The 25493-nt window shown below is 44.8% G+C and overlaps 2 protein-coding genes across 3 annotated transcripts in view; one reads left to right on the top strand and one right to left on the bottom strand.

Moving 5' to 3' along the window:
- Nucleotides 1-25493, bottom strand: part of NDUFAF2 (NADH:ubiquinone oxidoreductase complex assembly factor 2) — a 151042-nt gene that overhangs the window by 51540 nt on the left and 74009 nt on the right. Inside the window, exon 2 of one of the 2 annotated variants that reach the window (XM_050947172.1) lies at nucleotides 24666-24755. The exons of the other annotated variant lie outside the window; for it this stretch is intronic. Coding sequence (XP_050803129.1) covers nucleotides 24666-24755 — 90 coding nt within the window. The remainder of the gene's footprint in view (nucleotides 1-24665; nucleotides 24756-25493) is intronic. 2 annotated transcript variants of the gene reach the window in all.
- The window catches only part of LOC127048038 (uncharacterized), a 46837-nt gene continuing 29438 nt past the window's right edge, over nucleotides 8095-25493 (top strand). Inside the window, exon 1 of the mRNA XM_050947161.1 lies at nucleotides 8095-8610. Within this exon, the coding sequence (XP_050803118.1) occupies nucleotides 8403-8610 (208 nt within the window). The 5' untranslated portion in view covers nucleotides 8095-8402. The remainder of the gene's footprint in view (nucleotides 8611-25493) is intronic.

Raw genomic sequence — 25493 nt, 5'->3', positions numbered from 1 at the left:
TACACCACTAACTAAGGCCTGGTCTACACTACGCGTTTAAACCGAATTTAGCAGCGTTAAATCGATTTAACCCTGCACCCGGCCACACAACGAGGCCCTTTATATTGATATAAAGGGCTCTTTAAACCGGTTTCTGTACTCCTCCCTGACAAGAGGAGTAGTGCTGAAATCGGTATTGCCATGTCGGATTAGGGTTAGCGTGGCCGCAAATCGACGGTATTGGCCTCCGGGTGGTATCCCACAGTGCACCATTGTGACCGCTCTGAAAAGCAATCTGAACTCAGATGCACTTGCCAGGTAGACAGGAAAAGCCCCGCGAACTTTTGAATTTCATTTCCTGTTTACCCAGCGCGGAGCTCTGATCAGCACGGGTGGCGAAGCAGTCCCAAATCCAAAAAGAGCTCCAGCGTGGACCATACGAGAGATACTGGATCTGATCGCTGTATGGGCAGACAAATCTGTTCTATCAGAGCTCCGTTACAGAAGACGAAATGACAAAGCATTTGAAAAAATCTCCAGGCTATGATAGACAGAGGCTACAGCAGGGACTCAGCACAGTGCTGCGTGACAAGCGTAACGGAAAGCCAAAGAATCAAATGGACGCTCATGGAGGAAGGGAGGGGGAAATGAGGACACCAGCTATCCCACAGTCCTCGCAGTCTCCGAAAAGCATTTGCATTCTTGGCTGAGCTCCCAGTGCCTGTAGGGTCAAAAACATTGTCCGGGGTGGTTCAGGGTATATGTCGTCAGTTTACTCTCCCTCCCCCCCATGAAAGAAAAGGGAAAAAAATTGTTTCTTGCCATTTTTCAATGTCACCGTATGTCTACTGCATGCTGCTGGTAGACGGGGTGCTGCGGCGCTGAACAGCAGCATCCTCTCCCCTTCCTTTCCTGATGGCAGACAGTACAAAATGGTGGAAAACCGCCATCATCCTGTGAGTGCTCCTGGCTGGCCTCGGTGAGGTTGGCTGGGGCGCCTGGATAAAAATGAGAATGACTCCCTGTCATTCCTGGCAGATGGTACAAAATGCTTGGTAACTGTCCTCATCATAGCAGCTGGAGCCGGAGCTCCATCAGCCCCTCCCCTGCCTTTCATGTCTAAACAAAAGATTCTGTACTCCCTGGACTAGCATAGCAGCGGGAGGTTGCGCTCCTCTCCCCCCACCCTTTAATGTCCTGCCTGGACTATCATAGCAGCTGGAGGCTGCCTCCCCCTCACTTTATCTCACTAAAAAGTCAGTGTTTCTTATTCCTGCATTCTTTATTACTTCATCACACAAATGGGGGGACATTGCAACGGTAGCCCAGGAAGGTTGGGGGAGGAGGGAAGCAACAGGTGGGGTTGTTGCAGGGGCACCTCTAGAATGGCATGCAGCTCATCATTTCTGTGGGATCTCTGGGGCTCTGATCCAGAGCGGCTGTGCTCTCTGGCTCTCTAGTAGACTTGCTCCATATTCTAGGCAGGATTGACTCTATTTTTAGACAAAACATAAAGAAAGGAATGACCCAGGGAGTCATTCCCATTTTTGTCGATGCACCCCCAGCCGACCTCAGCGAGGCCAGCCAGGAGCACCCGTGACAGCAGCAGATGGTACAAAATGATTGATAACTGTCATCGTCTATTTTCAGTTGCAAATGGTGCAAAATGACTGATAACCATCATCTCATTGCCAATTTACAATGGCAGACAGTTCAATAGGGATGGTAACCATCTCTGCTACCTTGCAAAGGCAAATGAATGCTGCTGTGTAGCACTGCAGTACCGCCTCTGTCAGCAGCATCCAGTACACATACGGTGACAGTGACAAAAGGCAAAACAGGCTCCATGGTTGCCATGTTATGGCGTCTGCCAGGGCAATCCAGAGGAAAAAGGGCGCGAAATGATTGTCTGCCGTTGCTTTCAAGGAGGAAGGATTGAGTGATGACATTTACCCAGAATCACCCGCGACACTGTTTTTGTACCATCATGCATTGGGATCTCAACCCAGAATTCGAATGGGCGGGGGAGACTGCGGGAACTATGGGATAGCTACCCACAGTGCAACACTCCGGAAATCGATGCTAGCCTCGGTACATGGATGCACATCACCAAATTAATGTCCTTAGTGTGGCCGCCTGCACTCGACTTTATACAATCTGTTTTACAAAACCAGTTTATGTAAAATTGGAATAATCCTGTACTGTAGACACACTCTAAGTCCCGCTATCTCAAAGCACAGAGTCAGCAGGTACTCCCTCCAAAACTCCCCTGGTTCCTGCCTCTGTTGAAAGTTGTGACCCTGGAGTTCCAACCTGTATCCTATTTAGTAACAGCAGACACAGTTTCAAAAAGGTTATGCTCCATTAGACAGTACATAGCCTGATAATCTGAAACAAGCAGTAAACATGCAAGTGAACATTATAAAACCTTCACATGCTGTATCTTCAAGCTTATGAGACAAATAGGAGACAAACCACTAAAAGTGAAATCCTGCAAGCAGTAATAAGCTATAAGTACAGGAGAAAAAAAATGCAACACCTCCTACCTGCCTAGTCCCTCAATCAAAGTCAGCTTTTAGTGATCTCAGGAGTGCTCTTAAAGAGGACAAGATAGTGGTTCCCACAATGATGAGAAAGAAAATATTGAAAAGAATACACAAAGGGCAGCTGGGAATGACCAAATCAAAGAGGAGAGCTAGAGAAATTGTATTCTGGTCACTAGTGACATTGAAGAAATGGCGAACAGGTGAGAATATGTCAGAAGTACAGAGATTCCCAGCAGAAAGAACCAATGGTATATGAAAAAATGCTCAATTCCCTGCAACAAAGTTAGAATTGATATGTTCAGTTCGAGAAAACATGACCACCTGGTTACAATGGACTACTTTACTAATTTCCCAGAAGATGTCATATTTGAAGATACCACTGCAGTAACAGGCACAATAAGTTTGTATTTGTACATCATGAAAGTCCAAGAACAGTAATAACTGACAAAGAGATAACTGTTCAAGAACAGGACATTCCTGGATTTTGTTAAAATGTACGAACGTTCATCACAAGACAGCTAGTCCTAGATACCTTCAAAGCCAATGCTGTATGTGGAATATGTACAATGAAGAACTTGCTAAAAGAAATTATTATTTTATATAAAAAAATTAGCACTACTCAGCTATAGAGCTACAATGTGAAAAAAGTCACCTGCTGAACTCCTCTACAAGAACAAATGGATATAAACTGGCCATCAATAAGTTTAGGCTTAAAATTAGACAAAGCTTTCTAACCATTATAGAAGTGAAGTTCTGGAACAGTTTCCCAAGAGGATTAGTGGTGGCAAAAACCTAACTGGTCTGAAGACTGAGACTGGAAGATTCTGGAGAGGATGATATGATGAGATTGCTTATAATGTCATATGGCCCATCTGTGACTGCTATTAGCAAGTATTTCCAATGGCTGGAAATGGGACAAAAGATGGGGAGTGCCCCGAGTTACTACAAACAATTCTTTCCCAGGTGTCTTGCTGATGGGTCTCGCCCACATGTTCAGGGTCTAACTGACTATCATATTTGGAATTGAGAAAGAATTTTCCTCCAAGTCACATTGGCAGACAACTGAGGGGGCGGGGGGCTGTTCTCCTTCCTCTGCACATTGGGGCATGAGTCATTTGCTGGTTTGAACTGAGTAAATGATGGATTTTCTGTAACCTTTTAGTCTTCAAATCAAGATCTGAGGACTTCAGTAACTCAACCAGAGGTCATGGGTCTATCACAGGAGTGGATGGGTGAGGTTCTAGGTCCTGTGATGTGCAGGTCAGACTAGATGATCATGATGGTCCCTTCTGGCCTTAAAGTCTATGAAATGTATAAAGACTCAATTACCAGATGGGGCAAAAATAAGGGATGACTCAGGGGTCTGTGATAGTGAGGAAAAAACTAGGAAAGTACAATGAGACAAAATATTACAATAAAGGAACAAGATATTTTCCACAGTTAAAAAACAAAAGATTGGGAATTTGGCAAGATGGACACTGGCCAATCAAAGCTACAGCAATCAAAGATGAAGGCAAAAATCTTATGAAGAAATCCTAAGCATCTGCTCAAGATACCTGACAATATGGCTGAGAAAAGTTACATGAGAGCAGACACTTTTTGAAAATACACAAAACTGACCCTGTAATTAACTATGAGACTGAATGGTCTTTTACAGATAAGGATTTGCCTTAAGAAGGTTTGCAAAACAGAAGATCAGGCACATTGCTGAAATGCCCTGAGACTGATTGAAACATGTTAAGGTCATGTTAAAGCAACCCGACGGGTTGTGAAGTCAGGTACTGTATTTATTACAGTTTGTTCACTGTATAGTGTTCTGGTAAGTCCTCCTGAAAGTGAAGATATGTCACACTTCTAGATTCTGTCATTGGTTTTCTGTAACGGTTCCAGCTGGGGCAGAAACAAAAGAAGCTCAGGACAGGCAGACTGGAGCATGATGCCCTGTATTTTTTTTTCCCCAAATTTCTGCCCCAGATGGGATTCAGACTCAGAGTGCCTGGGGTGGTTTTCAGATTCACTGATCATAACTTACAGGGGAGCCACACAGGTCCCGTAAGACAGGACAGTTGCAGGCTGCAGCTACACAGAGTAGTAGGAAGTGTTATCTTATTCTGTACTTAATTTCTGTTAATAATAAACTCTGATTGTCATGAAGATACTATACCTCCATCTACCCTAATTCCCTGCTTGTCTCATCATCCCCTATAACTGTGCAAGGTCCCTGCTTTGTGTCCCCCACCACAATTCTGGGTTTCAGCTTCCCACCCCCAAGCACCAAGTCCACTCTCCACCAGGTCCTTCCCTCCTCCCGCCCCTCCCCCCGTCCCTCAGTCCTCTCTGGGTCCCTGCTTCCCTCTTCTCGTACCTTCACTCCCTACCAACAGTGCTGCATCCCTCCAGCGCCTGCTGCTTCCCCATCTCTCCACCCCATTCCTTGTTCCATGTGCACATGCACACACTCCCTGTAAGGCTCTCTTACTTTTGTTAACGTGCAGGATACTATGTCCACACAAGTTAAACTGCTGCTTCTAATATGTGTACACAGCAGCAGGAGCAGTTGTTGAGATTTTTCTGCCTGCAGCACCAGAAAAATCTGGGGCCCTGATTTTCCTGTGAATCAGGCTTTTCCAGCGTTCTTATTTGCACCAATCTCAACAGGTTTTTGCTCACTGATGTCTAGAACATTCCCAGAAATTTTGGTATTGATCAGATGAGCTGTTCCAAAGTTACTGCATTACAGACAAATGCCATCAAGTTCCATGTTAGACTTCACTTCACTTGGCTAATAAATTAAACATCACTTGAAATCCATCACAGATACCACACAAATGTATATCTCTGGTACTGTCCAGATACACATCAATATTTGTCAGCATTTAAAAGCACCAGTGTGCTAGCATTTAGCTTATTTGAGCTTCCAATATACAGAAATGAGGAGTGTATGACTGGTACATCCTGCAAATATTCTCTCTCCTCTACTATAATTTTTCAAATGAATAAGCAGCAGAAACGCAAGCAGCCAGTAGTATCAGGACAACTAGTTCCACATACACATATATAACATAGGAGAACATTTTGTGTCTGTAGAATTAAGACATTTGCTACTGTGTTTGAAAATTAGAGTAAAAGTGACATTCAATGAAATATGTTAAAAAATTCATAGTATGAGTTGTAGGCGTCTAAAAATTCCAAGATGGTTTGTGGAGCACTTCATGGCAATTGTTACTATTTCTAAGACAGTACTATTTTACATTCACACAGCACTTCCACAGAAAATCAAGAGCCCTCTGTAAGCTGCGTAGACAGAGATTGTTTCACTTCAGCACTGAAATCTGCACCAGTAACACCATGAAATAGTTGTTAGGAAGAACTAGACTCCAATTAAAATGAGAGTGGTATTATGAAGATAAGCAAAATGAAATTACCAAATCTGGAATTTAGCCAAGACTCCAAAGTTAATAGCCTTAATTCAAGGCTACTACTAAGGTATCTTTAATGTAAAGTGGCCAGGTGCCTGGTTTTCAGCAAAGGTCGAAAAGGGGACCTGACAGTGTCCAGTCACTGCAAGCAGGGGAGATGGGGAGGCACTGGGTCATCACCTGCTCCAGCCCCTTCTCAGCTGGGTCTGCCTCCTACCTTTGTCCCAGCTCCACAGGCAAGTCCCTCCTGATCCAGGTGGGGGATAGGGGTTGGGAAGGAAAAAGCAGCAAGCAATGGGGGGAGGAGGAAATAGGCAGGAGACTCCACATGCTGCCCCCGAATGCCAGGTCCGCAACTTCCATTGACTGGGAACGCAGTCAATGGGAGCTGTGGGGGCAGCACCTGAGGACGAGGCGATGCGTGGAGCCACCTGGCCTCCCCTGCACCTAGGACCTAGAGGAACATGCCAGCCTGAGGTCAGTACTGCCCAGAGTCCCCACCCCCAGTCCTGGCCCAACTGCAGAGCTGCATCCGCAGCCCCCTCCCACACCACAACGCCTTGCCCTAGCCCAGTGAAAATGAGCAAGGGTGGGGAAAAGTGAGCTAGAGGGAGCGGGGATGGAGTGAGCGGGGGTGGAGCCTTGGAGAAGGGACAGTGTTTAGTTTTCTACAGATAGGAAGCTGGCAACCCTAGGAAAGAGGCAAAGCAGCAGACATGTTAGAAGCACAATGAAAGATGTGCAATGGACACAAAACAACAGGCAGGCAGCAGGAAAACATGAAACTCACATCATATAGGTGATTATTTTCTACAGTCTCTCTCTCTCTCTCTGTGAATGGTTTTATTACAGCACAGTCAGTTTGATTCCTCAACATCTATAACTTGCTTTCCATTTTGGGAAAATTGCTATTATTTTCTTAAAATGCTAGTATCTTCACAGCTGTTTTTCAGCTTCAGCTTACCACCAATTCATGGTTCTGTAAAAAAATGATCTTTGAAATCATACCAAGTATAAGCTGCAGCTGCAAGCGATTGCAGAAAAACAAGCATTTCAATGGTTGCCTTCCCCCTCCTGCCACCCTCCATTGCCAGCTCTTAACCAATTATTTGATTAGAGATTTGCAGTTGAATGGAGTATTTTTATGAAGTGATACTTATTTGATTAATTGCCTCAGCTCAACACTCCACACAGAGGCCATTGAAAGTACTTTACCTTTATCTTTGAAAGTTAAATAAATTTTATGAGCAAAATATATATGAAGTGAGGAATATATCATTAAAAATATTTTTACTCATTAGAGATGATCCTCAGTTTGCTGCACCCATGGAGTGACCCAATGTCATCCCTCATTTATGAAGTTATTTCTCATATCAAACCTTCCATCATCACATTACTCCCATTTACACACAGGTAACGTCTGATGGTATGCATTTTTTCGTTCTCCACCTACAAAAAAAAAAACAAAAACAATCCCCCCAACCTTTGACTTTATAGTTTTATAGGTGGTTCCACCCTTCTTTCCTTGGACTAAACGCCAGAACCACAAAATCTCACAGTTGAACCATAAAAATAACTTGTTGATCCAAACACAACACTAGATACTACTTCTCCAAACAGTTACAGCTGAATTCAGTTTAGCATCTGTTATAAGCTACAGCAGAAAATCATACATTTATGACACAAGTGTTCCTTTACTGCTTGATACAAGTGATTCCTGTGCAACAGAGCACACCTCAAATGTTTTACAAGATGAACATTCCCCTCCCCCCGAAACAAAGCCATCCTCTGAACTGACAACCTTTAATAGCTTTATCGGTCTTTCAAAAACGACTCCCAGATTTTCTAAAATCCAGATCATTCTTCTATCTTTGGGGAGAAGGATTTTCCCCATTAGGCTCCAGGACATTTTATTTCATATGCAAAATTATGAAGTCTTCATGAGTTCAGGAAGCAAAAGTAGTATTTTGTGCATCTGACATGACACTGCCTGTGAACAAATGCTTATGCATGCATGAAACTTTATTCACATGAGTACAATTAGGCATGTACTTAAGTTGTTATATCCTTGGGGGCAGCCAGTTAGGAAGAAATCACTTGAGGCCAGATAGCAGACAGCTAACAAAACTACCATTTATTTACGGACACAGAGCTCACTTAACCAGCCAAAGCTGGCTCTGATATCCCCTAACAATCTAACTCAGTTGCCATAGGAACAAAAACCATGACAACCAAATACACAACATATTCCTCCCCCCATAATAAGAACATCCTCTAAATAAAACACACACTAGACTAGAGAAGGAGAGTATACTGCCTCCATTCCAGGCTAAACCCTGGGGATCATTTTGCCCCAGAACCGTGGGTTCGCCCCAGCTGAAGATCCAGCTGATGAGGAGGCCTTCTGTCTCTAGGTGGATTACGGCGAACTTCTGGTGTTGTTGCACCTGAAAGTACTATGGGTCCGCAGCATGAACAGGTGAGGAGGTGGTATCAGCTCGTGCTGGGCAAAGGGGTATCTCAGCCGCCGGCAGTAACAGAGGAGAAGAGTCAGGAACAGGTGATTCGGTGTCTCACCAGAAGAGGTGAAGTCAGACCACTCAACTGCAAACGTGTCCTGAGGACTGGCATGACCGGGCAACAGCTGATCTACATGTCGCTGCCAGGTACGATTCTCTGCAGTCCGGACTGTGTAGGAAACAGGTCCTGTTTGAGTGATGATCGTGGCAGGGACCCATTTAGCTACGGAAGTATAATTCCGAGCCAAAACTGGCTGTCCTGAGCTAAAGGTTCAGTCTTTTGCTCTGGGTGCCCGTCTGATGACTTGATATTGCTGCTGACGTTGCACAATTTGTCAGGGTTCAGAAGGTTTCAGCAGATCAAAGCAAGTGCGCAGCTGTTATCCCATCGTTAGAAAGGCCGGGGATGCCTTGGTCGTAGCATGAGGTATGTTTCTGTAGGAAAGTAAGAAGGTATCCAGACGCTTTTGAACGGAGTGTTGTCCCCTTGCTGATTTCAAAGCATATTTCATTGTCTGCACAAATCTTTCAGCTAATCCATTAGTGGATGGATGATATGGTGCTGAAGTGATGTGGTTTATCCCATTTGCCTTCATAAAATTTTGAAACTCCTGAGAGACGAACTGCGGTCCGTTGTCGCTCACAAGTTGTTCTGGCAAACCGAAACAACTGAAGAGTCCTCGTAGTTTTTGGATAGTACTCTCTGCAGTAGTGGACTGCATTATAGAGACTTCTGGCCATTTAGAATGGGCATCTACTGCCACTAAGAACATGCTTCCTTTAAGGGGGCTAGCGAAGTCAATATGAATATGTTGCCATGGGTTTTCAGGCCAGTCCCATGGGTGTAGGGGTGCCCATTGGGGTGTATTCCTCACAACCTGACATGACATACAAGCTTTTGCCTTTTCTTCAATAGCACTGTCCAATCCAGGCCACCAAAAATAGCTTCGTGCAATTTTCTTCATGAGCACTATTCCACAGTGACCGGAATGTAGCTGTTCTAACATCTGTGATCTCAGTGGTGGTGGAACAATGACATGTCTCCCCCACAACAAACAACCAGATTGGACCGATAACTCCGTCCTCCTGGACATGTAGGTAACAAGGTCGGGTGAGACGAGAGAGGTTTGTCGAGATTTTCCATGCATCACCAGGTCCATAACTTCGGACAATACTGGGTCAACGCGAGTTGCCTTCTTTATCTGAGTAGCAGTGATGGGTGTACTCTCTACCTGTTCAGACTAGAAGATTTCCTTTTGGGCACTATCTTGATGTTTGACCGGCAAAGGCAATCTTGAGAGGCCATCTGCATTGCCGTGCAGAGTGGATTTCCGATATTTGATTTCATATGTGTGTGCTGAAAGTAACAATGCCCAACATTGCATACGACTAGTACCTAATGGGGGAATGCCTGTGTAGGGTCCAAAAATTGACGTCAGAGGTCGATGGTCTGTGAGAAGAGTAAACTTCCGCCCAAACAGGTACTGATGAAACTTCCGAATTCCAAAAACAATTCCTAATGCCTCACATTCGATTTGGGCGTAGTTAGTTTCTGCTTTGCTTAGAGTGCGTGAAGCAAAAGCAATAGGTCTCTGTTCTCCCAAAGGCATAATGTGTGACATGACTGCTCCCACTCCATAAGGGGAGGCATCGCAGGCCAATTGTAGGGGTGAGGATGGATCAAAGTGCATTAGAACTTCAGAATTTAGCAATGCATCCTTAGCTTTGTTAAATGCAACATCACAGGCTTCAGTCCACTTCCAGGCCTTGTTCTGCCCAAGGAGTTTGTGAAGTAGTTTTAGCAGTGTGGCTAACTGTGAGATGAACTTTCCATAATAGTTCAGTAGACCTAGAAACGAGCGCAGCTGGCTTACATTTTGAGGTGGGGGAGCCTCCACAATAGCCTTAACTTTTGCAAGGGCCTTATGAAGACCCGCAGCATCAATGATGTGTCCCAAATATTCAACAGAGGACTGGAAGAATTCACACTTGTCTTTGCGAACTCATAGGCCATACTCTTCCAGTCTTTGTAGGGTAGCCTCTAAATTCTTTAAGTGATCCTCTTCATTCCTTCCAGTGACCACGATATCATCCAGATAGCACTGAACTCCTGACAAGCCACACAAGATCTGGTCCATAGCCCTCTGGAACAGGGCGGGAGCAGACGTTATTCTGAAGGGCAGGCGACAGTATCGATAAAGCCCCTTATGAGTCACAATAATCAACAGCTCTTGGGACTTTTCATTGACATGCATCTGCAAATATGCTTGACTCAAATCAATCTTACTGAACTTTTGTCCCCCAGCCAGGCCTGCGAAGAGGTCATCGATGCAGGAAAGCAGGTATTGCTCTGCACACAACACTGGGTTGACAGTGACTTTAAAATCACCGCAAAACCAGAGAGAGCCATCTTTCTTCACTATTGGAACAACAGGAGTGGCCCATGGGCTATGGGTAACTGGTATTAGGACTCCATTGGTGACCACGCGCTCCAGATCTGCTTCAACTTTTGGCCTGATGGCATATGGCACAGTTCGGGCTTTCACATATTTTGGTGAACTGTCAGGTTTAATGTTCAATGTCCCAGTGATTCCCTTCATACTTCCCAGATCCTCTCCAAAAACAGCAGCATGTTTCCTTAGTATAGCGGTTAGACTGGTTTCTTCTTTAGTCATCCGGTGCACTTCCGCCCAGTTCAGCTGAATCTTCCCAAGCCAAGACCTACCCATTAAGGCTGGGTAATTACCTCTCACCACAAACAGTGGCAATTTAGCAGCCTGTCCATTGCGCTCCACCTTAACATCAATAGTGCCCAACATGGGCACAGCTTCTCCCGTATACGTCTTCAGAACAGTTTTTGTTGCCTTAAGAGGAAGATGCTGTAGTTTTTCTTTATACACAGTCTCAGAGACCTGCAAGACGGCTGCACCGGTGTCCAGTTCCATGCGTATAGGTTTGCCATCCAACAACAGGATTACTCAGTATTCATGTGAGTCCACTGCCAAAGACAAAACATGCAGTGGCACTTCCTCTTGTGATGAGGTGTCACCTTGATCATCCTGGGTCTGCTCTAGGATATGGAGGGTTCCTCTTTTTGTCAGCCAGACCACAGGCCTCTTTTTCTTTTGTTTACAGGCACACTCAATGTGTCCCTTTTTGCCACAGTGTCGACACACCAGGTCCTTACACCAGCATTCTGATGCCTGGTGACCTGGCTTACCACAGCGGTAACATTCCTGACTCTGCACAGTTTTGTGGGTAGGTTCCTGTGACACTTTTTGCACCCAAGGGAATGCACCGATGTATTGTACCTCCCCTTGTAGCCAGTTCCATGGAGACAGCAATATCAACAGCCTTCTGTAATGTAAGCTGAGCCTCTGTCAGTAGGCGCTTCCGTACAGCTTCACTGTACAGGCCACACGCTAACCTGTCATGCAGGGCATCATTTAACATCTCCTTAAATTCACAGTGTTCTGCTAGCTTTTTTAAAATTACTATAAATTGTACAATTGTTCCATCTTCTTTTTGGTCTCTTTTGTGGAACCTATATCTTCCAGCAATTAACAGTGGTTTGGGGGAAAAATGGGAACCCAGGATTTCCACAATGTCACTGTAAGATTTAGTCTCAGGCTTAACAGGGTGTAGTAAGCTGCGTAGCAGGGAGTAAGTTTTAGCCCCTACAACATTTAAGAATATTGGCACCTTCTTCTCTTCTGTAATGTCCTTTGCAACAACAAAAAGCTCAAAACGCTCAGTATACACATGCCATTGCACTATATTCTTATGAAAAGGTTCCAGTGGCCCAGTCAGAGTAGCCATGATTTTTAGTTTCACTTTCACAGTCAGTGCGAACAAGCAGTTTTTTTTTGTTGGTTTGTTCTTTACCTTGACTTCTACTTCCTTCTGTTACTGGAGCAGCACCGGAATCCCATCCTCGTCGCCACTTGTTATATCCTTGGGGGCAGCCGATTTAGGAAGAAATCACTTGAGGCCAGACAGCAAACAGCTAACAAAACTACCATTTATTTACAGACACAGAGCTCACTTAACCAGCCAAAGCTGGCTGGGCTATCCCTTAATAATCTAACTCAGTTGTCATAGGAACAAAACCCATGACAACCAAATACACAACATAAGTGTTTGCAAGATCAGAGCCATAATCATGGACTATGACGAGAAAAAACAGTAAAGTTAAAGTAAAATCTATATAAATAAATTATTAGCAACTATCTAATTTAAAAATCAACTGACTAAATCATGTAACTGAGATAGAAGAGATGTAGTATTTTATATTCTCTATCTGAACACACACATACACACCAAAATTTTGAGATGGAAAAGATCATTGAGTTCAGTGGTTTTTAATTTTTTTTTCCCATTTGCAGACCCCTAAAAAATTTCAAATGCAGGTGTGGACATTTATGGAAATCTTAGAAATAGTCTATGGACCCCACGTTGAAAACCACTAATCTAGTGCAGTGGTTTTCAAACTTTTTTTCCGGTGACCCAGTTGAAGAAAATTGTTTACGCCCACGACTCAACAGAGCTGGGGATGAGGAGTCTCGTGTGTGTGTGAGGGGCTCAGAGCTGGGGCAGAGGGTTGGGATGCAGGGGTGAGGGCTGCGGCGTGCAGCTGTGAATGAGGTGTTCAGGGCGCGGGAGCGGGCTCTGGGCTGGGGTGTGAGAGGGGGTCAGGACTCTGGGCTGGGGGATGCAGGCTTTGGGGTGGGGCCGGAGATGAGAGGTTTGGGGTGCAGGAAGGGGGGTCTAGGTTTGGTGGGACTCAGGGCTAGGGCAGGGGATTGGGGCGCAGGGTTGGGGCACGGACTTACCTCGGCCACCTCCCAGTTAGTAGTGCAGCAGGGGTGCTAAAGCAGGCTTCCTGCCTGTCCTGGCACCGCAATACTGTGCCCTGGAAGTGGCCAGTAGCAGGTCTGGCTCTAGGCAGAGGTACACAAGCGCCTCCATGTGCTTCTTGCCCACAGGCACTGCCACTGGCCAATGGGAGTGCAGAGCTGGTGCTCAGTGTGGGGGCAGTGCGTGGAGCCTGGTGGCCCCCCTGCCTAGGAGCCGGACCCGCTGGCCATTTCTGGGGTGCAGTGCGGTGTCAGATCAGGTAGGAACTAGCCTGCCTTAGCCAGGACAGCACCATTGACGGGACTTTTAACAGCAGTGCTGACCAGAGCCACCGCGAACCAGTGCCTTACATTCCATGACCCAGTACTGGGTCATGACCTGCAGTTTGAAAACCACTAATCTAGTCCATCCCCTTTGTGTTTGCAATATACTCCTCTAGTGTTTTGTCCAATCCAGTTTTAAATGACTGAAGCAATGATATTTCTAGCACAGTTAAACATTGTTGACGGGAATAAGTAAGGTAGATGCTTTAATGTGTGTTATTGGAACGGTGCTCCTTTACTTTTTTAAATAAAAAATATATTTCCACACGAACACTCCCCTTTCCCTATCACAAAGCAAAATACCTTCACACAGCCAAGACACGTTAGGTCTAGCAAAGTGAAGATGGTGATACAGGTCTGCGACCAAAACAGGAGGGTTTTTCTGAAAAGCTTTTGAAAATGAATAGCTTGCCTGCATTTCAAATGGTCTAATTATGTTTGTGTTGCTAATTATATCTATATGGTACTTTCTGCATTCTGTGCTCATTATTCTGCTATCTTTGTCCATGTGCAAATTTGCAAGATAACTGGACATTTCATACCTTGAGACCCTGGCATTCTTTCAGCAGTGCTCATTTGCATTTTCATTAGTATGCATGAGATTTTCATTGAACTTTAATAACTCCTACTGGCACATAATGCACTGTAACAAGCGTAAAAGTGAGCATGCAAATTAAGACTCCCATTAATCACTAAATGTTACCAATCAAAAAAAACCAAAAAAACCCCTAAGAACTGGCAGGCAGTAAAATGCTGCATGAAGCATGCAATTCCTTTAATCTCCACAGGCATTGAAAATGACTGATATCTTTTCAGGAGCACTGTTGACATGAGCTGAGGAGGTAACTGAGGTATTATATCACTAGATCGTGTAGGTGACCATTCAAAATTACAATTACAGAAAGGTTATCAGTTGTCTGCATCCATGAGATACTGCCATAGGAAAAAATCTATCCTTTATTTTCTTTTCTTATATAAAGGGGAAAGTGTAGTATAACTGGAGGGTTTTATCTATAATCACAAAGTTATCTATGTTTATGATGTCAACATGGATTCTTTTAATACTAACACTAAATGAATTCAAAACAATAATACAAAGGAAAATATACAATAAAGGCTTCATTTTGTAACAAAACTTGGCTCTGATTTGTGTGTATAGATAACTAAGAGGAATAGAGGGATTATGATTTTACTTTTGTAATATCAAGCAAATCTCAGTTTTTCATAGGGATTGAAGGACATTCAAAACCTTTGTAAAACATGGCTTTGAGCAGCTGAGACATTTAGTCCTGGGGAGCTTTTAAACTAAACTAAGAACTGCAGGAAAAGAAAATTGCAGAGGAACTCAGCAGGAGCAAAGCTTCAGCCTTGAAGAGTTATGTAACCCTTCAGGAGTGGAACATAAAGCCCCACTCCAGAATGTGGAAAAGTGATTTGCACTGTACTTCTAGAAGTATATTGATAACTGTGGAGAATATGGGAAATTTTAATGAAAATTATGTGACTCAGTTTACTCACTCACTGTTGTACTGCTACCCACTTGGTCTTAAAGAGGTAACTTTTTTCCAGAGACCTTCCTTGTGCTAAGCAGAGAGAGAGGGAGGCTTGAATGTGTGTCTTTAAAAGGAGACCATCCTTAAGGGTTATTAACAAGTGAAGAGGCTGGGTCCTGGCAGAACAAAGGGAGACCTGCAACCTAGATGAAGCCAGCTCTCTCCAGATTTCAAGAGAAGAAAAAGTAGAAAATCTTCAAAAAAGGATAAGAGAGACTGAGGTGTTGGTACAGCCCGTTAAAACCACAGAGGTGAGAAGTCTGGAAATTGGAACAAAGGGGCAGGTGTCCTTAGTGAAAGGAAAACCAAAGCTGAAAGAAATGGGCAGAAAGAACACTCCATTATATGGAGGAGAAGTCGTAAGTTGTAGGCATGAGGTTCAGCAGAGGGGACCCAGAACCCTGAAAGGACAACCCAGTTCCCAAAGACCACCCATGAGGTAACTGAGGCAGGGAATTGTGCTTAGGTGTTTATTGTTTTGGCTAGATCTGTATGTCTCTAATGACGTCTAAGTAAAGAGCAACTGTTTTTAGAAATCCTTCTGAGTATCAGTGTTTATTTGCTTCAACTATCACAGGGTCCTGAAGGGGTAAAGTATAAACCAGAGTGAACACAAAGGAAAGAGAGTTCTTAAGCTACTACTGGAAAGTCTTTCGGGGGGGAGGGGAGAAAACAGATTTCAGCACTGGTCTTGTGGTTCAGAAAGAGAACCAGACACAGTCAGTGCCCAGGAAGCATGCCAGAAAGGCCAGAATCAGACGGTGTCTGGAGCCTGCCCAGTGACAAAGGAGAGCTAAAAAGCACAAATGCCAAGTGTGCAGGGCACAAACATACCAGCCTGGTGAGTGTCCAGCAAGGCAAGTTTGACTAGAGCTGAGATAATAACTGTACCTTAAAATATTCAGCACTGTATACTCGTTTCTATATTTGCATCCTCAAATATTTCAAGCATGTTTTCAGACACACTTGTTAACCACTAAATTACTAAAATATTTCCTAAACAAGAATGTAATCAAACTGAAAGAATTTTACTAAATTCTCGCCCCCCCTTAAAACTGTACAGGAGTTCAAGCACTTAAGTCTACTGGGTTCCCAACTAGAGGTGGTCAGAAAAATGCCAATGTAACATTTTTTTGTCTAACTGTGATGATTTGTGTAAAGCAGAATGTTTCATGGAGATTGCTTGATTTTGACAAAGATCTGACAGAACCCACGCAAGGGTTTAACAAACCCTGCTTGTCAGGCAGATTTTGATACATCAACTCGCCCACCTGGCTTATTGTCAGCCCACCTGTTGGACTGTCTTGGAGACAGAGACCTCAAAGCTTCCAGGGTCTGCCGACTGCCTCAGAGCCAGGGCTCCACTACCTTTTGCAGAAGACTGACATTTTGGGGGTTTGTTCCAAATTGGAATTAAATCAGTTTTTCAAAACAGCAAAATCCTCCATGAAACAAAATTGTCTTTCTTCACACAGCTCTATAGCCAAACTTTGCTTAACTGATGGCTATATTGGCTGCTTACCAGAAGACTGTGACTTGCACCTGGTTCATAAATGGAATACATTGCAGTTGCCCTCATCTTTAACACAAAGATGCAATTCATGGAGATTACAGGTCCCAGCATGGAATACAGCTTGGTTGCTCAGATAAAAATAGAGTATTTCATGCTGGCACTAACAGCCTCTCTGGGCAGGGCCGGCGCTTCCATTTAGGCGACTTAGGCGGTTGCCTAGGGCACCATGATTTGGGAGGGCGGCAGACTGCTCCGGTGGACCTCCCGCAGGCATGCCTGCAAACGGTACGCTGGTCCCAGGGCTCCGGTGGAGCATCCGCAGGCATGCCTGCAGCAGGTCCACCGGAGCCCCAGGACCAGCGGACTGTCTGCAGGAATGCCTGCGGGAGGTCCACCGGAGCTGCAGGAACGTCGAGCCGGCCCTGCGCCTAGGGAGCCAAAAACCCTGGCACTGCTCCTGTCTCTGGGTCACATGTTCACATAAAAGATGGCAGTGGCTGCAGGCTGCACTGTAAAATGCTGTGGGCTGCATTTGACCTACAGGTCACACTTTGGCCAAAGGGAACACTGATTGTGTGCTGCATGGTTCAGTGGTGACCATAGTAATAGCAGACTGAATCCTTAAAACTGTTTACACATCATTCTAAGCATAACATTTTTTATCAAATGCCCTGTTCTTTTAGATCCTCTCCCAAATACACAGCCCAAGCCAATAAGCTCTGCAGTGGGGAAAACCTTGGGACAAGGTCAGGGGACAGAAATCTTCCATCTTGGGACCAAATTAAGGTTTAGTCACCACAGGGCCGTGCTTAAGGCCCCAGCTCCGTAAGTCACATAATTATATCAGCAGCTCAGTTTTTATTTTAAAAGCTCTTTGGGGCAGGGACTGTTTTTGTTCTGTGTTTGTACAGGACCTATGTAACAAGGTGGTTTGATCCGTCAGGGCTGAGGCCTAGTCAGCTCTGGTTACAGAATGGGGCACATCTGGGTTGAATCACCTATTTCCCTATAAAGTTTAGCAGCTGGCTGCAGTGAAGGGGGAAGCTGTGGCAAGTCTGCAGTAAGTGAGGAAAGGCTCCTGCAGGGAATATCCTGAGACCAGGGGATTTGCCCCAGCAAGGGAGAGCTGGGAAAGACCCAGACCAAACAGGGGAGAGACTGCAAAGGCTCCAGGCAGGAAGGCCTGGGAGGAGGAAGAGAAATCTTGTGTTGTGTGGACATCGGAATGGACTTTGTTTTATTTGCAGTTTATATTATATCAATAAACCAAGTCCCCAGGGAGGGGTTGGTTTTGATCAAGAAAAAACATGAAGGGATGATTTCTTTGAACAGTCCAAGGAGGAAACAGTGAAGCAGGCTGCCAGTAGCGTGACCTTAAACCAAGCTGACGGTGGTGGATGAACAGCTGGACCAGTTACAATTTAGTATAATGGAGTCCTGATCCATGACAAGTAAATACAATATTGTTAGTTCTCAGGCTAGTGAAGAAAATCTTAAAAAAATGAACCGAGTGCAACAAATGCTTGTCCGAGGACTGTAACCCAGGGATCTCTTGGTGCCAACTGGCAGAAGGCACAGGGGATACACAGGGTTTTATAGGGACCCCCTGAATCAGATATGTTCATAATAATTTACTAAAGGATGGCATGTGAGGTCTCTACTAAGAGTGAGTAGCCCACAGGTCATTACAATCACTGCAAAATGCATGTATGGTTAATGTTTAAGGAGTTGTGTCTATACTGAAAAGTATGTGACAAGTCTCAGACAGGTTCTTTTCAAGCAGGAAGAAACAGACACTTATCCTTCTGTCTGGTAATGTGTGTATCAGGCACTGTATGTCTCACAAGAGATACCTGTTGTATACTGAACCAAATGATAGCCAGGATTGTGGAATCTTCAAGAGATGACATCTACAGGAAGAGGTAAACAGTCAGAGAGTATCCAGTTTATAAGTAAAGACAAAGAATTGTTGGGGTAGAACTGGAGATTGCAGAGGTACCCATAGATCTTTCACCGAGAAAGCAAGCTGACAGAATGATTGTCTCATGAATGGACGATCACAACCCAGGGCTTTTATAACAAGGCTTGAAGGACTTTGGTTCAGCATTGCTCTCTAAGGGTATGTCTACACTACGAAATTAGGTCAATTTTATAGAAGTCGATCTTTTAGAAATCAATTTTATACAGTCGATTGTGTGTCCTCACTAAGTGCATTAAGTCGGCAGAGTGTGTCCACAGTACTGAGGCTAGCGTCGACTTTCAGAGCGTTGCACTGTGGGTAGCTATCCCACAGTTCCTGCATTCTCCATCACCCATTGGAATTCTGGGTTGAGCTCCCAATGCCTGATGGGGCAAAAACATTGTCGCAGGTGGGTTTGGGTACATGTCATCAGGCTCCCCTCCCTTCCTCCCTACCTCCGTGAAAGGAATGGCTAACAATCGTTTCTCGCCTTTTTTCCTGGGTTACCCGTGCAGACGACATACCATGGCAAGCATGAAGCCTGCTCAGCTCATCATCACTGTATGTCTCCTGGGTGCTGCTGGCAGACATGGTACTGCATTGCTACACAGCAGCAGCTCCTTGTCTTCGCAGCAGCAGATGGTGCAGTACGACTGTTAGCCGTCGTCGTCGTCTCCTGGGTGCTCCTGGCTGACCTTGGTGAGGTCAGTCGGCACGCCTGGACATATATGGGAGTGACTCCAGGTCATTCTCTTCTTTAAATTTCGTTTCATGGAGATTCAGTCCTGCCTGGAGTATCATACCAGCCGGAGGCTTCTGCCTCAGGCTTCTCTCCCAGCTGGCAGCACTGCGTTTGCACCTACCCCTTGCTCCCATGGCTCATGAAGCCTGGACAGTAGTAAGGAGCAGTTCAGCTATAGACTGAGCAAATGCAGAATGGTGGTAGAATGTGCATTTGGATGTTTAAAAGCTCAGTGGTGCAGTTTACTCGGTTAGACCTCAGTAAAACCAATATTCCCATCGTTATTACTGCTTGCTGTGTGCTCCACAATATCTGTGAGAGTAAGGGGTATACATTTATGGCGGGGTGGGAGGTTGAGCCAAATCATCCGGCTGCTGATTACGTGCAGCCAGACACCAGGGTGGTTAGAAGAGCACAGCAGGGCACGCTGCACATCACAGCAGCTTTGAAAACCAGTTTCATGACTGGTCAGGCTACGGTGTGAAAGTTCTGTTTGTTTCTCCTTGATGAAAATCCACCCCCTTGGTTCACTCTACTTCCCTGTAAGCCAACTGCCCTCCCTTCCCCCCTTTGATCACCACTTGCAGAGGCAATAAAGTCATTGTTGTTTCAAATTCATGCATTCTTTATTAATTTGTCAAACAAATGGGGAGATAACTGTCAAGGTAGCCAGGGAGGAGGGAAGCACCGGGCGGGGTGGTGGAGGAGGGAAGGACAAGGCCACATGGCACTTCAGTACTTATTGAATGCCAGCTTTCCATTGCTTGGGCAGTCCTCTGGGGTGGAGTGGAGTAGAGTGTTCTGATAGCACAGATTCCTGTCCCCATACAGTGATCAGATCCAGTACCTCCCATTTGGTCCATGCTGGAGCTCCATTGTCAAGTCTGCTGATATCAGAGGGGTAGCTGTGTTAGTCTGGATCTGTAAAAGCAGCAAAGAATCCTGTGGCACCTTATAGACTAACAGACGTTTTGGAGCATGAGCTTTCGTGGGTGAATACCCACTTCCTCAGATGCATGTAGTGGAAATTTCCAGGGGCAGGTATATATATGCAAGCAAGCTAGAGATAATGAGGTTAGTTCAATCAGGGAGGATGAGGCCCTGTTCTAGCAGTTGAGGTGTGAAAACCAAGAGAGGAGAAACCGCTTTTGTAGTTGGCAAGCCATTCACAGTCTTTGTTTAATCCTGAGCTGATGGTGTCAAATTTGCAGATGAACTGAAGCTCAGCAGTTTCTCTTTGAAGTCTGGTCCCGAAGTTTTTTTGCTGCAGGATGGCCATCTTAAGGTCTGCTATAGTGTGGCCAGGGAGGTTGAAGTGCTCTCCTACAGGTTTTTGTATATTGCCATTCCTAATATCTGATTTGTGTCCGTTTATCCTTTTCCGTAGCGACTGTCCAGTTTGGCCGATGTACATAGCAGAGGGGCATTGCTGGCATATGATGGCGTATATTACATTGGTGGACATGCAGGTGAATGAACCGGTGATGGTGTGGCTGATCTGGTTAGGTCCTGTGATGGTGTCGCTGGTGTAGATATGTGGGCAGAGTTGGCATCGAGGTTTGTTGCATGGATTGGTTCCTGAGCTAGAGTTACTATGGTGCCGTGTGCAGTTACTGGTGAGAATGTGTTTCAGGTTGGCAGGTTGTCTGTGGGCGAGGACTGGCCTGCCACCCAAGGCCTGTGAAAGTGTGGGATCATTGTCCAGGATGGGTTGTAAGTCCCTGATGATGCGTTGGATGGGTTTTAGCTGGGGACTCTATGTGATGGCCAGTGGAGTCCTGTTGGTTTCTTTCTTGGGTTTGTCTTGCAGTAGGAGGCTTCTGGGTACACGTCTGGCTCTGTTGATCCATTTCCTTATTTCCTCATGCAGGTATTGTAGTTTTGAGAATGCTTGGTGGAGATTTTGTAGGTGTTGGTCTCTGTCTGAGGGGTTAGAGCAGATGCGGTTGTACCTCAGTGCTTGGCTGTAGACAATGGATCATGTGATGTGCCCGAGATGGAAGCCGGAGGCATAAAGGTAGGCATAGCGGTCGGTAGGTCATGCTCCAAAACGTCTGTTAGTCTACAAGGTGCCACAGGATTCTTTGCTGCTTTTATCTCTGCTGATGAGATCTGCATGGTCACGTCTGAGCTCGCCACACTGGCCAAACAGGGAAATGAAATTCAAAAGTTCACAGGGATTTTCCTGTTTACCTGGCCAGTGCATCTGAGTTGAGAGTGCTGTCCAGAGCAGTCACAATGGAGCACTCTGGGATAACTCCCGGAGACCAATACTGTCAAATTGCGTCCACACTACCCCAAATTCAACCCAGCAAGGTTGATTTCAATGCTAATCCTCTCGTTGGGGAAGAGTACAGAAATTGATTTGAAGAGCCCTTTAAGTAGACAAAAATGGCTTCGTTGTGTGGACGGGTGCTGCTAAATTCGACCTAAACTCGTAGTGTAGACCAGGGCTAAGACATGAAAATATCTACAGTAGAACCTCAGAGTTATGAACTGACCAGTCAATCACACACCTAATTTGGAATGGGAAGTACGCAGCAGAGACAAAAAAAACAACAAAAACAAAAAACCAAAAACCAGTACTGTGTTAAACATAAACTATTAAAAAAAGAAAAAAGGGAAAGCAACATTTTTTTCCTGCATAGTAAAGTTTCAAAGCTGTATTAAGTCAACATTCAGCTGTAAACTTTTGAAAGAACCACCATAACATTTTGTTCAGTTACAAACATTTCAGAGTTACAAACCTCCTCAACTCCCAAGGTGTTCATAACTCTGAGGTCCTACTGTAGTTACATAGGTCTAGGCTTTAGAATGCATATTATGACTTTGTTTTATATACAATCATTTGTTTCCAATACTTCTACTTGTTATCACTTGAATCTATAGATTTAGTGAAAAAGTTTATTTAATGAAAAGTGAATAAATATGTTTTCACTATAAACACATCTGAATGCTCTGTGTGAAGAGGTGTGGTGATCTGAGGTGAAAAGGGTAAGCTGCAGTGTACTGCTTCTTTGGAAGCAGCGAATCTGAAATCTGCAAGATATCCAGCAGAACAGAGGCTAGACACTCCAGGGAGATGCTCAGAAGCTTGAATATGCCTATAGCTCAACTGTAGAGAGATAGCAGGGCTGCATGAGCCCAGGGGGGAGTGCTAATGCTGCGTGTGGCAGGTGGAATTGGGGAGCTGACCACAGCAAGCACGAATGAGGCTTCCTCATGCCAAGGGCAGGTGGTAGTGAGGTACCTCACGGCCCTGGGTACCAAGCATGTAGATAGCTTGAAATGACAGTTCAAACCATGTGACATGCCCCTTCATTTTAACTCTTAAGCTTGCTGCTCTGGGGATCCCTTACCAACATCACCTCAGCACAGTACTCTGATGTGGCCCTTACTGTTGCCCTTCATCTTAGCTCTGATGGAATAGTGTCAACCGGGCCCCTCTACTTGTGTTGGTAGGGACTGAGATCTCCCTTCTCTAAACTAGACCCCCACCCTCCTGAAGACAGGGAGCAGTGTGCCACAGAACTGAGGGGAGAGCCCAGACTACACAAAGGAGTGACAGGTCCCCCACCAACCCAGCAGACAGCTGCTGTGTGGTGTCCCCTGTTATTATCACCCCAAGAAGGAACACCACGTTTAAATGGGGTAATAGGATTTAGGACACCACCATAATCAAGCTCTGCTTCACTTCAGAAATTCAGTAGCTTCCATGAGGCCACTTAATGTAGAAGGACTAACCAGAATTCATGTAGGGCTGATTCACCAAGCCTTCCCATACCCCTGTTCACCCTACACCCAATCCTTGCTATGCACAGATACATATGAAGCCACTGAGGAACTGAACTCCATGGCTTCCTGAAAGAGCTTCCCAAATCTGACCCCTCCGACACAGCAAAAGCACACTGATCCTGCTGTGGTACAGGGCCCTCTAAACCTATACTACAGGAGACAGGATTTGGCCCTTTCCATTTATTTCAGTCATCTATAGTTCCACAACACAACATTTCAGCTGTTAACATTTCAACTAACACAGCACTGAAAAATCCACTTAGCATCACTGTTCACATTTTGGGCTCTTTGAATTTTTTTGCACTTTATCTGTCATAAATAAGATGCACTGCACACATCTTCGGTTCAAATAATGGATGGGAAACACAGCGGTTTGAATCTGTTCTTCCTATTCCCTGAAAGACTCTGTATTTAAAAAGAAAATGGAAATGGGAAAAATAAATAGGTAATTATCCTTACCTTCATGCATCCTTCCAATTCAATGCTGCCAGTCACAAAGCATTTTTTATGGCAATTACAAGAATGAGCAAGTGTGGTGTTAAAAATGCAAATGTAGGTAATAAAAATGTGGTGGTTCATACATGTTTTTTTCAAGGTAGAAAGCTAAACAAACACCCTTGGTTTGACAATGTTGGACGCCATCTCTAATTATATATCTTCACTGAAGAGTTAACTCAGGCTCCTACTCAAGTGTTGTCCCTACCCTGGCTTCTGCCCACACAAAAACCTCTGACCTCAGTTTAGATGGTGCTTTCAATGCAAACTAGCAGGCCAATAATGGGTGTAGGCAAAAGCCCAAGTGCTGCTTTCACTCCAGCTGGTAACCTGCCTCCTTTGGTGTGAGGTGCAGGCTAAGCAACTCGAAAGCTGGTAGTCCTCCAATGCCTTCCCACAATTCCTGCTGTGTGCACAAAAGGACAAACAAGTTGTCCCACAATTAACTGGGAAATAATCATGGCGCATCAACTTACTGCAGTGCTAAACACTAGGGATGTGTCCCCAGAAGTCCTAGTCACATACCTGAGTGAGTGCAGACCCAGGAATTTGAGTGTGGCCACTCAGACATGGGCACCAATCACTGGCAGCGAGAACATGCCCTGAAAAGGTTTTAGCCCAGATACATTCTTTTCAGGGTCATTCTGTTAGATTGCTCCCTCACTCTCAAATATTTTCACAACTGGTTAGAGGAAATCAAAATCATGGTCAAGCAAACTACATACATTTTCAGGTACTGATCCATTTCTTAAAGGCAAACATCATTTTACTCGTGCTTAAAGGTGGATACTTTCAGAATTGACAATAGCTGGAAATGATTACTTTAGTCTTCATGACTCAAAATAAAAAGATCTCAGGAAAGAGCAAGTAAGTGTGTAGAGTCAGGTATTCCACTGACTTTAATTTTCAGCATTTTGTACTTTCAAGGTTACATGAAAATAAAAACAAAATCCCAAATATTTACCTTCCCATTCTGTTGGCAGGTCACCCGCTTCATACTTATACTCCTCTTGATTTACAGCTTCTACTAGTCTTTTCTCTGGAATTGTCTGTCCTATTAACATAAATAAAGATTACATTTAAAAGTTACACTTATGTAACATTAACAGCCAAGCAGATCATGCTATGACAAAGTTGCTGCCCCAACACATCCCCTTCTTGACTAGCTGTGGGATTGCAAAGCCCTTGGTTCAGTTTCCCTCTATTCTTTTGCCTTCTCTGTACAGACCACTTTCGAGTCCTGTGTCCTTTCTGGGACCACACTTCAGCACTGCAATGTATACAAAAAACAAACCTTCAGCCCACGTGGGCTCAACTGGCAGCCAGCTCATCATAATGTGCCCCTGCTGTTTTTCACTGTCTTTCTGTACCTCAATCAACCCCATGATCCAGGGCCTCAATCAACCCCATGATCCACCCTCCTCCTCTTATCTAGGACATTAGACAGGCTCCAGTTTAGCTCTATCCTGGAAAAGCATATCTGGTTTTCGCCCCTTTTTCTTTCACAGCCTTCCATCAGGCTGCTTCTCAGACCAAGGGAAGTTGCCTAACTCCTCTTCTCTGGAGTTTCCTCTCCCCAAGTGGGCTCACCCAGCTCTTTAGGGAAACAAGCCCTGTTCTCCCTGTGCCTTCCTTTCTAATCAGGCCTGGCCCACCCTCCAGGTGCAAACAGGCTGGTTAATTGGCTTCTCAGCCCCATAATAACGCTTTCACAGCATATGTGGGGTAATCACCCTATCACATATGCTTTCATTTGAACAAATGTTACTTTTTATGTTCACAAATATAAATC

The sequence above is a fragment of the Gopherus flavomarginatus genome, chromosome 3 (genome assembly GCF_025201925.1).
Source record: "Gopherus flavomarginatus isolate rGopFla2 chromosome 3, rGopFla2.mat.asm, whole genome shotgun sequence".
Classification (NCBI taxonomy): domain Eukaryota; kingdom Metazoa; phylum Chordata; order Testudines; family Testudinidae; genus Gopherus; species Gopherus flavomarginatus.
This window is presented reverse-complemented; position numbering and strand designations above follow the sequence as displayed.